Consider the following 12854-nt stretch of genomic DNA (forward strand, 5'->3'; position numbering starts at 1 on the left):
CAGACAGTCAGTCAGACAGAAGCATCTTTTAGTGTTTGTGTCTCTCACACTGGTGTTGATAAAAGTTGTTGTTACTTTACCGTGTCAGCCCTAACTCCGTCAAACATCTAATATTTGTTTGGTTTGTTGAATGTGCAGACATATGACATAGAAAGAGCCAATTCACTAGGCCTAAAGACAGTACAAAACATCCATAATAGACGCTGTATATTCATCCCAGAAAAAGGAACGATGTCACGCATGTCTCATAGAGATCACATTGCAAGTTAGTGATTTTGTAAACACTAACGCATTGCTGGAATTTAAGACCCCGGGGACCTGTGCTTCTGAAATGTCAACTGCTTAGCATGCGTTCCTGCTGGAACAATAATGCCCTGGCTCGTGCGATCCACTCAATAGGGAAGAATTTAGTCCTCAGCATGAGCAGAGAGTCAGCCAGGCCTGCACGCTGCGAGAAGGTTGAATGACGTTTAAATCTTAAAAGTGCTTCAAAGAGTAGTTTCGTGTACCTTACACCTATGCGGTCACGTATTACGGTCCTTGATACTGTTTTTAATAGAAGAAATCAAAAAAAGGTTTTGGATGAGTGTTAACGTGAGAAGAAAGAAAAAAACCCGGCAGCGGAGCGTGTACCACGAGCACTGCTGTTGACGTATTTAGACTCCCCGCGGTTTGCAAAAGAGGACAGTCGTTGCTTTGCGGCCGACATGAAATCACGCCCAGCGCACTACGATATCTCATGCCCTTAAAAGGCGTTATTCATCGCCCTGCTGTTTCTGCGTGGACAGAACTGCACATTTCCCAGCGATTAATGAGCGCCATCTGGCTGCGTGTGTCAGCCCTCTCCTGGCAAATAAAAGAATAAAAGGGTTAGATGCGAGTTGCATTGAAAATTCAAAGAACTAAATTTGAAGATCAGTTTTCTTTCGACCCTTCAGTATTTTTAACTTACTTGTGTTTATATTTTAACTTTCAAAATCTGTCTTAAAAAGTCAGTACACATTATTCCTGAAATATTATTCTGAAGGAGAGGTTTGGATTGTTATTTTCTTAAAGTTTATTTCTCGCCTTTAGGACATTCACAGTGTAACATATGGTGTTGTGTAGCCCACTATATTATTTAGAATTGAATTCCTAGTATTATAGTATTCATGTACATTATGTAATATTCATTAGAGTTGTGTGTTTTACTTTTTAACTTCATTGCCGTTAATAAAGATTTATTTTTCCACAGTTTTACCAATATCTGCAGATGTTGGATTAGTATTTTTTTTTAATGTACTCGTTTCTCTTCGATCATTTTGCTCATAGGCGAGAGAAAGGAACTGAACGTACAGTGTTTGTGTACGTATTTGACTGCGTGTGACAATATGAGTAAAACTTTATAGATGTCATAAATATTAACAGGGGGAAACTGGATATTACACCATCCTATATTCTCCCTAAAGAAGTTTTGTATTCATTCTCACTCTTCCCTCCAGTCTCTCAGAGTTGTACCTGGCAATATTTCTCTCTGTATATACCTTATACCAGCAGGCCAACAGATACATTTTTCCCTACGTTTTATAGTCCTAGTATTTTAACCGGTCTTTCAGTGTATGCATAACTGTGTGGAGTACACATTTTAAATAGATGTGAGAGTAAATTTCTTATGGACTTTTTTTTCTTCTTACAAAGTATTAGTTCTTTCGGCAGTTATTGCTAATATATCATCATCATCATCATCATCATAGTGGTGTTGGACGTTGAACGTGCTTTAATTTTGCGCAGGAATATGCTGATATGATGCCCTTGAAGAAATACTAGCGTCGCTCAGATTTGAACCAATCACAATAACAAGAGTCTACAACGGCATGCAATTGGACACAGCGTAGACTACCTAGAGTGTTATTGCAAGTTAATTGGCTACTTTGCAAGCACTCTCAAAAGTACAGGAAGTGCATTTTGTTTATACTTTGTCGTGGACAAATTACATGCTGTAGGATTGTATTTAAATCGAGCAATATGTTAAATCAGTGTGGGGGCAAATCTCCATCATATTTTTCTCTAAAGAAACAGCAATCTTTTGTTCCTGTTTGTAAGCTCCAGTTAGTTTAATAAATAGAAATAACATTGTTCCTCTAGGTTCCTCCGAAACGCCAAAGACTCCAAAGAGGAACTATCTGTGGTAACACATCTTCCATCTGAAACTAACCATTCAGTTTTGTTGTAAACGGGTCAAAGGATACCTCTGTTGCAATACGTTAGACGTCTTGTTTAATGCATTGCTTTGTTTAACGCATTTCGCAACTGGATCAAACATTTGCAACACCGTTTCCGAATTTCAAAACAGTCGTATTTAGTTTTGACATGCGTTGCCTGTAGAACCATGGGGAACACCGAAAGTGTAGTTGTGCAAAAACGCCTGACCCGGTTTCGACCGGACGAACGTCCCGTAGTGGAGGGAGTCTTTGACAGACTGTATAGTGCGAACCCTGTCAGCGGCTCTAATAAAGCGGCGAAGTGTATTCCCCTGGACACGCTGAAGGTGAGGCATGCTAAGAGCATCCAAGGCTCATTGTGTTGCGTTTACATCTATGGCAAGACCCTGTGGATACCATATATTACATCAACACAGTCATGTTATTGAGAATCTTGAACACTGCAGCCTGTTTGGCTCACGCCTTAAAACATCCCCTTTACTTTACGTAGATGACAATGGGGAACCTAGCCCTGACTCCATGATACTACGGGTGTTTGAGGGCATGCAGAGCATTGATCCTGGGGTACCCCTGCCCCAAGGTAGTGGGGTGAGTCGGTGAACAACTGGTCATCTTCTTGGCTGACGTTCTGAGGGGAACCGCAGAGGAACGCGCACCCCTTGTCCTGGCGATGACACAGGGGTCAAAGGCGACTTCTGCAACTATTGACAACATAAGACAGGTGAAACTCGTTCTGGGTTAATTGGGCCTGTCTGTCACAGCCGTTCCCCCTCATATAATAACTAATAAACAGAAAAATGATACAGGCCTGGTTAATGACAGTTGGAGGACACCTGCTTTGTTTGTTTTGTAGCGTGGCTGTCAGGGGAGAACAGAGTACGAGGCTACAGAGTAGAGGTGCTCAAGTCCAGTTCTGACGCCCATGGTTCTGTTGCCTTTTTTTTGTCCCCCTTTTTCTGTGCTTATTCGGCCATTCATTTGACCTGGGAAACAGGTGTGTGCACTCTTCAGCCATTCACAGACAACAGTGGTTGATTAATGCTAAACCTGCAGGACTGCAGCCTTTCAGGACTGGATTTGGGTTCCTCTGCCTCAGAAGAATTTAGATGAGTCCCCGTGTAATTGTATATTGTTACGTAACTGAATCTCGTGTCAGCAGGTTTTATGAGGTTTGTGGAGTTTAATAAAATCTCTTCTGTAGTTCTTAGAGGACCTGGTGTCTGCAGTGCTGCAGATTCTGACCCACAGGGGGCGCCTGTGTGGCTGGAGACCTGATCGCATGGGTGACAGCCAGCAGGGGGTGAAGTTACTGGCTGAACAGTTAAGCTCTGAGCTGAAGCCTCCAGGTACATGAGTGACAGTAAATTAATGATTTTTTTTCCCTGTCTGGCTTTGTCCTGAGGACACGTGGAAAAAATCTTAGAAGATGGAAGCCTTTTGGGCACTAAATTGTTTTAAAAGAAAGGTTTCATATCTGGTCCAAGGTCAAGTCAAATTGTACTGTCCAATAAAGGGACATTTGGTTGCAGCCAGGTATTAAAAAACACATTCACTCCATCATAAATACGACATGAAAGACAACACACTAGACAGGACACAGAGATAACAGTACAGTACAGTACAATGGAAGATCACTGCATGTGAAAACAAAAGATGTGCCAAGCTGCAGAGTGCAAAAAGTGGTTAGTGCAATCATTTGTGCAAATTCAGCCTACTAATTGCAGTGCAAACAAAAGAGTCTTTGAATGTTTTAGTCCTGGGAGTTGGAACTCTGTATATCTTCTGCCTGAAGGTAGGAGCTCAAACTCCCTCTGCAGGGAGTGGTCAGTACAGTCCAACATGGCGTGGGCCTTCCTTACGACCTGCGGTGGTAAAGGTCAAAGGGCTGTGCTTGGTTCACCCCAGTACCTTTACTGGCTACACTGATAAGACCACCAAGCCTGTTCCTACTGGCCAGATTCAGGTTCCCAAACCACGCCCCAATACAAAAGGACAACACCGACTCCATAAAAGTTCTGTAGAACAGAGTCATCATTTTGGTGTACACATTAAAAGGATTCGTTTTTCTCAAGAAATAAAGATGTCACTGTACCTTCTTAGAAATGGCATCTGCATTAGCCTGAAAGCACAACCCATTATCAAACACAATACTCAGATATTTTGTAGTTCTCCACCAAATCCATCTCCAGGATAAAGACAATGTCATACTTTTTTTGTCAGTTGGGACACATGCAAAAAATAATGACACTTTTCCATCTGGAAAAAAAAAGTACAATTTTCACTCTAGTTGATAAATTTAACATTTTTCCAGTCTTTTAAGCGTTTGACGTTTGGGTTTTGTGTTGGGGTTTTAAGAGACCCACTGAGAAAAGGCTGAAAAGCAGTAAAAGCAAAACCTTTTTCCATCTTTCAAAACGATAAAAAAAAAAAGTAGTGGTGGTATAAAAGTGGTAAGCCCTTGCACAGCCCTCCACAGTTTCCATTGCAGATGCAGTTTGAATAACTGACTGGTTCCCACCAACTCTCCCTCAGATCAACAGGCGTATGACGTCTCGTGTCTGGAAGACTGGCTGTTCAGAACCTCCGCCGTGGCCCTGTTCATGGAGCTGCTGATCGCGGAGGCCTTGGAGGTGGGGTTACCCTCCCGTCTCCCTCCCTCCCTGCTCCCACAGTGTCGGGAGACGGCGTGGAGTGAATTACGCTGCCTGCTGGATGTGCCCTCGCTGCTGTTTCTGACGCCCCACCTGCCCGAGGGTCGCAGCGCCCCCCTGGAGGCTGCTGTTCTCCACGCAGCTGCACGGGGAGAGTTTCACGCGACTGGTGGGAAACTGTAAGGGCCGCGGACCCACTGTGCTGCTGCTGAGAGACACGCGGGGACATGTCTTTGGCGGCTTCGCTTCCCACAGCTGGGAGATCAAACCTCAGTTCCAGGGTGAGCCTGGTGAAAAAGATCAAAGGGATATCTGTTTGTGTGTGTGTGTGTGTGTGTGTGTGTGCGCGCGCGCACTGCGTGTGTGTTAGCATTTAATGTTTCCGCCAAAAATTTTCAAAGCACTGACTGAAGACATCTGATAAGACAGACAAATGGAAGACCATTTAACAAAGTTCTATCACATCTCACAGTTGTTTGGTTATGGTGAACCAGCTATTAGTTTGGCCCAAAGATGAATTCCATGACACTGTTGAGCTGGCGTGTGAATGTGTCGGACAGCGCTCTCACACTCTGCGTTTCCACAGGGGACTCAAGGTGTTTCCTATTCTCGGTGTCTCCCTCTATGCGTGTGTTCACATGCACTGGATATAACCAGCACTACATGTACCTGAACCAGGGCCAGCAGACCATGCCCAATGGCCTGGTGAGATATCACTACCGTTCCAACTCAACTCTCAGGCCTCCTGCCGTCACACCCTCTCTGAATGTTTCACCCGTACATACGTTTTTAACATGTTTAACCCTAACCCTAACCCTGTTTAAGTCTTCACATACGTTGCTCTGCTTTGACCCACCACACAGATATTTGTGACAGTAATTAATACGGATTTCTCTGCTACCATAGTAGTTTTTTTTTTACATGTTGCTGTCGATATGTTTGGAGATGAATTAATGTCCTTTGGTTCTATATTGCAGCTCCCATCCTATAGCCTCAGTTAACCAAATCTCTTTTATCTAAGTTCTGTTATACTTTATATGTGTATGTATACTTGTTTATTCTTTTAATTTATTCAGTTATTCTAATTCATTATATGTATTATTTAACCCGATGCTCGGTCAAACGCGCGCTTTCCAGGGTGTCTCCAGGAGAGGGAGAAGTCGTGTGATCCCGTCTGTTTAAGAACGTCTGTTCACCTGTTTTCCTCAGGGAATGGGAGGCCAGCATGGCTACTTCGGCCTGTGGCTGGACAACGACTTCGGCCGCGGTCACAGTCGCGCCCGGCCACGCTGCACCACCTACGGAAGCCCCCAGCTGTCGGCCGACGAGGACTTCACCCTGGACAGGCTGGAGGTCTGGGGTGTAGGCAAGCCCCCTGAGGAACAGGAACAGGTGGGTGTCACATGACCATCTCTGTTTGGTCATTTCTTCCCCTCTCTCTCTCTTTCTCTCTCTCTCTCTCTCTCTCTCTCTCTCCCCTGTTCATAGCCTGCTGATCTTCGCAACAGACTCTACACTTTCCCTGTGAGCAGTTATAGACAGTTATAGACAGTTATAGACAGTTTGAGTACATATGCTTTCACATCTTTTTGGACTCAACCCTGGAAGTCACTTTCATAGTGATAGCAGCCCTGAGTCATTTTTGAGAGGTGTCAGTTTTTGTTTAGCGGAACAGCACCATCTCCGTCGAGTTCACAGAAAATGTGCGGCGTGCAGTTTGTGAAGTCTGGGCCACTCCCGTTCATTGACTTTAAAAAATGCTGAGACATCTCGCTGGAGCTGAACAATTAACATTCGTTTCCCTCACCTTAGCCAGAGATTTCAGTAACTTTTTTTTTTTCATTTAAACCCAGGCCTCAGAGGGCAACTGCTTTAACCCTCACGTCTTTTAGCGAAGGAACTGACGACACACCTTAGAAAAAATTAAAGTGGTATCAACATCAAATATCAAGCCAGTCCTCTGAATTAGTTTTCTTTTGAGTAAGTGCAATTTGGAGGTTAAAAAAACTAAACAAACAAAGATTGCACAATTATGAGGTACACTGTGGAAGCTTAGGGTAACTTTCAAACTGAGAAAACCTGTTCAGCAGTTGAGTGTGATTCCAGAGTTTCACCCTCCCGTTCGAGCACTGTCTTGGAGTTATAAGTGCTTGGAGTATATGTGTGTGTGTGTGTGTGTGTGTGTGTGTATGTATGAATGTGTGAATTTTGGAATTTTACCTAAGGTAAATATATTTATCATTTATTGATTTAATTGTTTATTGGCACTAGAGTGTCAAAAAAGGCACAATAATGTGAATGCTTTTACCTAAACCACGTATACATATTCTCTAAACCGTTACTGTTTTACTCTGAGGTATATTTGACCATCTCAGACCGCCATGAGCAGTGCGAGTAAGCTGACCTAATGTAAGTTAGTTATTAAAATAACTTTCTTATTGTATTTGTTTACGGTGTCTGACTGTTGACTGGGCAGGATGAGAATAAGAAAAGTATCCTGGATGCAGACCCGGAGGTCCAGGCTATGATGGAGATGACGGGGGAAAACACTCCACAGCCAAGGCCTCAGAGAGCCTGAAGAGGATTAACGCCACTGACAGACATAGGAAAAGATGATGGATTTTTTATTTATTTATTTTTTTAGACTGAGTCTACCAGTGAGGGCAGTTGTTTTTAAGAACAACAATTGAAGAGCACTTTGGTGGTTGCTTGTTTCAGAGACTGAAGTGGATTTCGCAGTTGAAGTTGATTCACAACCACTATCTAAAATTTCAGTGTTGCTTGCTTATTATATGTAATTGCTTCTGTAGAATTATATTTAAATTTTAATGTACATTTGCCGTTTTTTCAGACAGAGCACAGCTGCTCTTTCTCCCTGTGGAGAGGGGGAAAATGTTTAAAGTAAACTCCTGTACTCTGTTGTAATCCTAGATCTGGATTTGTAAGGCATGGTATCACATTGTTACTGTGTTCTGTGTCTGGAACAGAGGTCTTGTCTAAATTCGATTAAAATTATACTAAGGGAGAATGCCATTTATGTCAACTTAATTGCTGGGCCTAATCTTGGTATTCCAAATATATCAGGGTTTATTTCTTTGTCATTTTGAAACCTATGCTGCTCGTAATTGCCCTTCTGCTGGGATATGTTACGTGGGAGCCACGCGCTCAAATCTGTATTTCAAGTAGGTTATGTTTTCTAGACGAAGACTGATACTAGCTCTGTACTGATCTGAACTGTAAACGAAATGTCTTCATTCAGAATGCAACTGAGTTTCAGGTTAATCGTCACCTCCACTCTAAGAAAAATCAGGCTTTTGAATTAGAAACCGTCACATTCTCTCAATATCACAATCCTGCCTTTCTCGTTGCTCGCGGGTTAACCCCTTTCTTCCCAAAAGACTGACATTTAGGTGGATATTTACTATCACCATAAAATTCGTGTTTACTTCAGTTCATATGACATGCTTCTCTGTAAATTGAGCTCGCTTTATCTTGTTTAATGCAAATCTCTGGTAAAATGACGCCATATGGAAATAAGGAGTTCCATGCACGCTCCTTTTCATTTACATTATGAATGGATGAGTTGTATCTAAAAAGGTAAAGCACGATAAAAGCGGTTTGCTCTAATATATCTTTCTCTTATAAGCCTCTATACATATGCTATTTGACAAATTGTTGATGTTAACTATGTCCTCTGATATTTCGCTTGCATGGTTTTGGATGTACTTTACGAGATTTATTTTCTCGTTGTCTAAGCTTTACCTCGCACCCGGTGCAAAAGATGTGCAAAAGCTAAGCAGGTGCTTTCATTTTCATATTCCGTGTGGCCGAAGTCAAACTGACGCCGCGACTGTGGTTTAATGCAGTTGAAATTACGAGCAGAGGATAGGTGTAAACCGTACATGAGAGCAAAAAAATTAATCGTTAGCAAAAAAATGTATTGGGATTCCATTGCGATGGATATTAGGCTCTCTTTCTGCGTCTCCTGAATCTATCGCGTCCTGACGGACTTTGCATAGATAACATCTTTTCTTCCGGATCTTTTTATTACAGCTATTCTTAAAATGTTAACTTTACTTCCTTATGCTTGACGAATAGAGGAACTGACCACTTTGCGTCAAGGCAGGCCGCTAGTTTCATCAATTTTGTTTTTATTGTTACGTTTTTAAATGTGAAGTTATTTGCGGAGGGGGCGGTTTACGACGTGATTACAAACTTTCATTTTCATTCAGGTAAGTTGTTATTTGTTTTATGAATTATTTTGTGTGATGTTTCGTACTACGGGTGTGGAATATACTTTACACAGTGGGGAAGAACGTTCTCTGGCCGTAAACATAAACTTAATACTACAGTTTAAAACACTCATTATTTACTTAACCACCGATGGAATTTAGCTAACTAAAGTGCTGAATGATCCGCACATAGTACCCTACTGTCGCGTTACCGTTACATTTTGAAGAGCGGGGTCCTTTAGGCATATCATCATGCATGTCAATCTTCATTAACTCAAGCTTAGCTGGATATGTCACAATGTGCGCGTGATAATAATTAGTTACATTGTTGTTAAATTGAGCCTTCGTCCTTACGAGGACTGTGGAATCTTTTTTCTTCTTCTCCAATTTTTTATAGTTTAAATGAACTTTATTACGAAGGCAAAACTGCATTTTTCTTTTATTTCTTTTGACAGTTCTACATTTAACGAAGCCCTTCGCGCGCGCGCACACACACACACACGCACACACACACACACACACACACACATTTCGGCTACTGTACTAGCATACGTATTGTTGTATCACCCCGCGGACTACATTGCTTATAAAACATGTAAAAAATATTCCCGTTTTGTTAAGGCATATGGTGTGTCTGTAGAGCGTTAAAGGAATGTCAGTACGTCAAGGAAGTGGGTCTGTGTTTGGCATTTAGAGCCCAAAGGCACACGCTGCTCGATTAGTTTAAAGGTTGCCACAGGTATGAAGGACTCTGGGTTAATGTTTGATCTAAACTGAAGGACTCTCTCTCTCTCTGTGGGTTAGTGCCATCGTGCATCGCTCTCGCTTCTCATTTGCGATGCAAATAACGTCTGACATGGGGAACTAGGTGTGAGGCATAGCCTATACTATTTTGCTTGTCATGGGACAGTGATCAAGGAAACAGACTGATGGAGTTTGTCGCTGTCAAACAAATGGCGTACTGTTTCCCCACCAAGGTTTGCTGTTAATATTTCTGCTGCTGTAAACCACTACTGGGACAGTTAGGTTTCAAAAGTGTGGCTTTTGGTTTTAAATATTTTACTATCGTCGTCTTATGAAGAAACTATCCTCTCTGTCAATCTGTAGGTAAATTGACTTTCAAAGAGCATTCAAAAGCATTCAAATACTCCACGCAACACTGTTATCCCCCCCTCCCCCCAATTTCACAGGCATGCTGTATCTCAACACAAACAAAGACCAGCATTTTCGCAGTGATTAGAGATACATATAAAGAGTAATAAGTAATGCAGAAATAGACATTACTATTCCTCTGAAATGTCGGAGCTATTTTCCAGGGTTTGATATCCTTGTGTATTGCGGGGTGATTAACTAATACTTTAAAAACTCTTTTATCTTGGGAGATGCATCCATATAAAACTGTGATGTTCTGAGGTGAATTTAACTGAGCTGAGTGAGTGAGATAGAATCACAAGCAAAACTGGAGCGAAAAAAAAAAAAAAAAGGACTTGCAACATCATCAAGTTTCACAGTAATTTGGCAAATGAAACATGAAGTGTGTGTGATAGAATGTACGCTGTGAAGACATGAAATGCAGAGGAAAAAAGACATGCTTGTCTACACCAGATTGTACGTAGCATGGAAAGAAAAAATCTACATGGAGCACAGAAAGTCCCAGACACTCTGTAGATTTAGAAGCAGCAGGTTTATTGACATTGCTACACCGACCGTAAGCCTTTCAGAACATCCCTGGGATCACTGTCTTTTAAATGAAACCGATTCCCAAAAGATTGGAAACGAGCCCTCATCCTACCCTCAATCAAATGAAGAACGGTCAATCTCAAGTCACAAATAAGGCCTTTGGCGACAGCTGTGCGTATGTGCCACTGAATTCTTTTGTGTAACCTATGTGTGTGTGTGTGTGTGTGTGTGTGTGTGTGTGTATTGTATGTGTTTCACTGGGGCCTATACATACCTTAATGTGTGTGTGTGTGTGTGTGTATTGTATGTGTTTCACTGGGGCCTATACATACCTTAATGTGTGTGTGTGTGTGTGTGTGTGTATTGTATGTGTTTCACTGGGGCCTATACATACCTTAATGTGTGTGTGTGTGTGTGTGTGTGTGTGTGTTCCAGTGTGTCCCCAGACTCAGCCATGGCTGGTCGCGGTAAGCAGGGTGAGCTGACAGAGTATAAGAAGAGTCAGATAAAGAGAGATCTGGAGATGGGGATCGTGATGACCGTCTTCAGACAGAGGATGGAGAGACTGACTGTGCAGGTGATTATGGAGACCAGACAGGTGGCTTGGACTCGCACCGCCGACAAGACAGATGGAGTCTGTGAGTACCTCCTTCACACAGGAAAAGACTAAACGTGTGATGAAGTTAGGGTTATGGTTCTAACACAAGTTTTTTTTTTCTTTTTGTTTTTCTTTTATAATGCTAGTGTGAAATTCAGACCTAGTCTTCAAGAGAAGTGGTATATACAAAAAAAGTATGGAAGTAGTATCGGTCACTTACAACATTAAAAAAAAGGCCAAAGCCAAAAAAAATGATTTTTGAATTACTGAGTTGTTGAGGAGAGTGTAAACGCATCTCCATAGCTTCCTGTGAGCTTGTGAAAATATAAGTGCTATATAAGTAGGGCATGTTAGCTTAGTGTCCATCTCTCCTCCATATTACACTGATCCTGTAGGGTTTTAGTCAGAGAAAAACAGAAATGCAACACTCTCATACATGTGGAAGTATTCTGATCAAAAAACAAGTCAGATCAATATGTAATTCTCAAGTTCTTGTCCATTGTACCCTCTTTAAACAATGCATTTGGTGCTTGCTGAGAGCTATCATGTGTGAATCAAGTCAAAGACTGGTCAAAAAGCGCTTAGGAAGCAGACTACAGGGTTGTTGCACTAGCGTACACAGCAAATGCGCAGTCCTGTGGGCTCCCTTGAACCAGCTGAAAAACTGTGAAAATACCTTAGAACTGAGGAAAAGGGAAAAAAAGTGGGTAACTGGACCATTGCTGTGTATTGTGTTTTCTTTTTTTTTTTTTTTGTTATGTCGAGCAATTTTTAAGAACTCACACCTCCCTTTAACACTTGCCTTTTCTCTTTCTCTCTCTCTCTCTCCCTCTCTCTCTCTCTCTCTCTCTCTCTCTCTTTCTTTGTTTCTCTCTATCTTTCTCTCACTCACTCCCATTTCCTTTAGCTGTATATTATTCTATGTAGACGATAGTCAGTTGAGCGTGCTCTCATTCTCTTCCGTCTCTGTGTCTTCTGTGTGTGTGTGTGTGTGGCTTGTCTGTCAGTGGCCCTGTTGTCCTCTTCCTCCCGGTGGTTTTCATGTCTGATCTTTGTACCTCAGTATGTGACAGTATATATGTATCAAAAACAAATGTAACTTTCATACAAATGAATGTATGTTCAGTGTCCACGCTCGAATTTAGTGCGTTTGTTTTCTTGGGGGGGGGGGGGGGGGGGGGGGGTGAAGCCAGCGTGATAGGTGATGCATGAAACCTTTTTATTTTCAGACAACGCTACCTTGACAAAGGTTATGCGCTGTGTTCTTTGTGGTTTGTCAATGGTGATTTGAGAGAGATTTGCAGTTAGGTGGTTTCGGAGCAGTGCCTCAGAGCTGGTTTTTTTGTGCTCTCTAGTGGACCTGGCTGAAATCCGGGAAGTGCGGCCGGGGAAGAACTCAAAGGACTTTGAGCGGTTTAAAGACAGCAAAGACAAGCACGCAGACAACACCTGCTTCACCATCTTCTACGGGTCTCAGTTTGTTCTGAACACT

General features: G+C 42.2%; 1 protein-coding gene and 1 pseudogene across 1 annotated transcript in view; both read left to right on the plus strand.

The window, feature by feature from the left end:
• The first annotated feature begins 2368 nt into the window (after positions 1-2368).
• LOC115827013 (MTOR-associated protein MEAK7-like) lies at positions 2369-7440 on the plus strand (annotated as a pseudogene).
• A 1602-nt stretch (positions 7441-9042) lies between these two features.
• LOC115826210 (1-phosphatidylinositol 4,5-bisphosphate phosphodiesterase gamma-2-like) overlaps positions 9043-12854 on the plus strand; it is a 23973-nt gene continuing 20161 nt past the window's right edge. Inside the window, exons 1-3 of the mRNA XM_030789945.1 lie at positions 9043-9084; positions 11200-11402; positions 12718-12854. The exon at positions 12718-12854 is cut by the window's right edge and continues 13 nt beyond it. Of these exons, the coding sequence (XP_030645805.1) occupies positions 11219-11402; positions 12718-12854 (321 nt within the window). The 5' untranslated portion in view covers positions 9043-9084; positions 11200-11218. The remainder of the gene's footprint in view (positions 9085-11199; positions 11403-12717) is intronic.

This window comes from Chanos chanos, chromosome 13 (assembly GCF_902362185.1).
Source record: "Chanos chanos chromosome 13, fChaCha1.1, whole genome shotgun sequence".
NCBI classification, from domain to species: domain Eukaryota; kingdom Metazoa; phylum Chordata; class Actinopteri; order Gonorynchiformes; family Chanidae; genus Chanos; species Chanos chanos.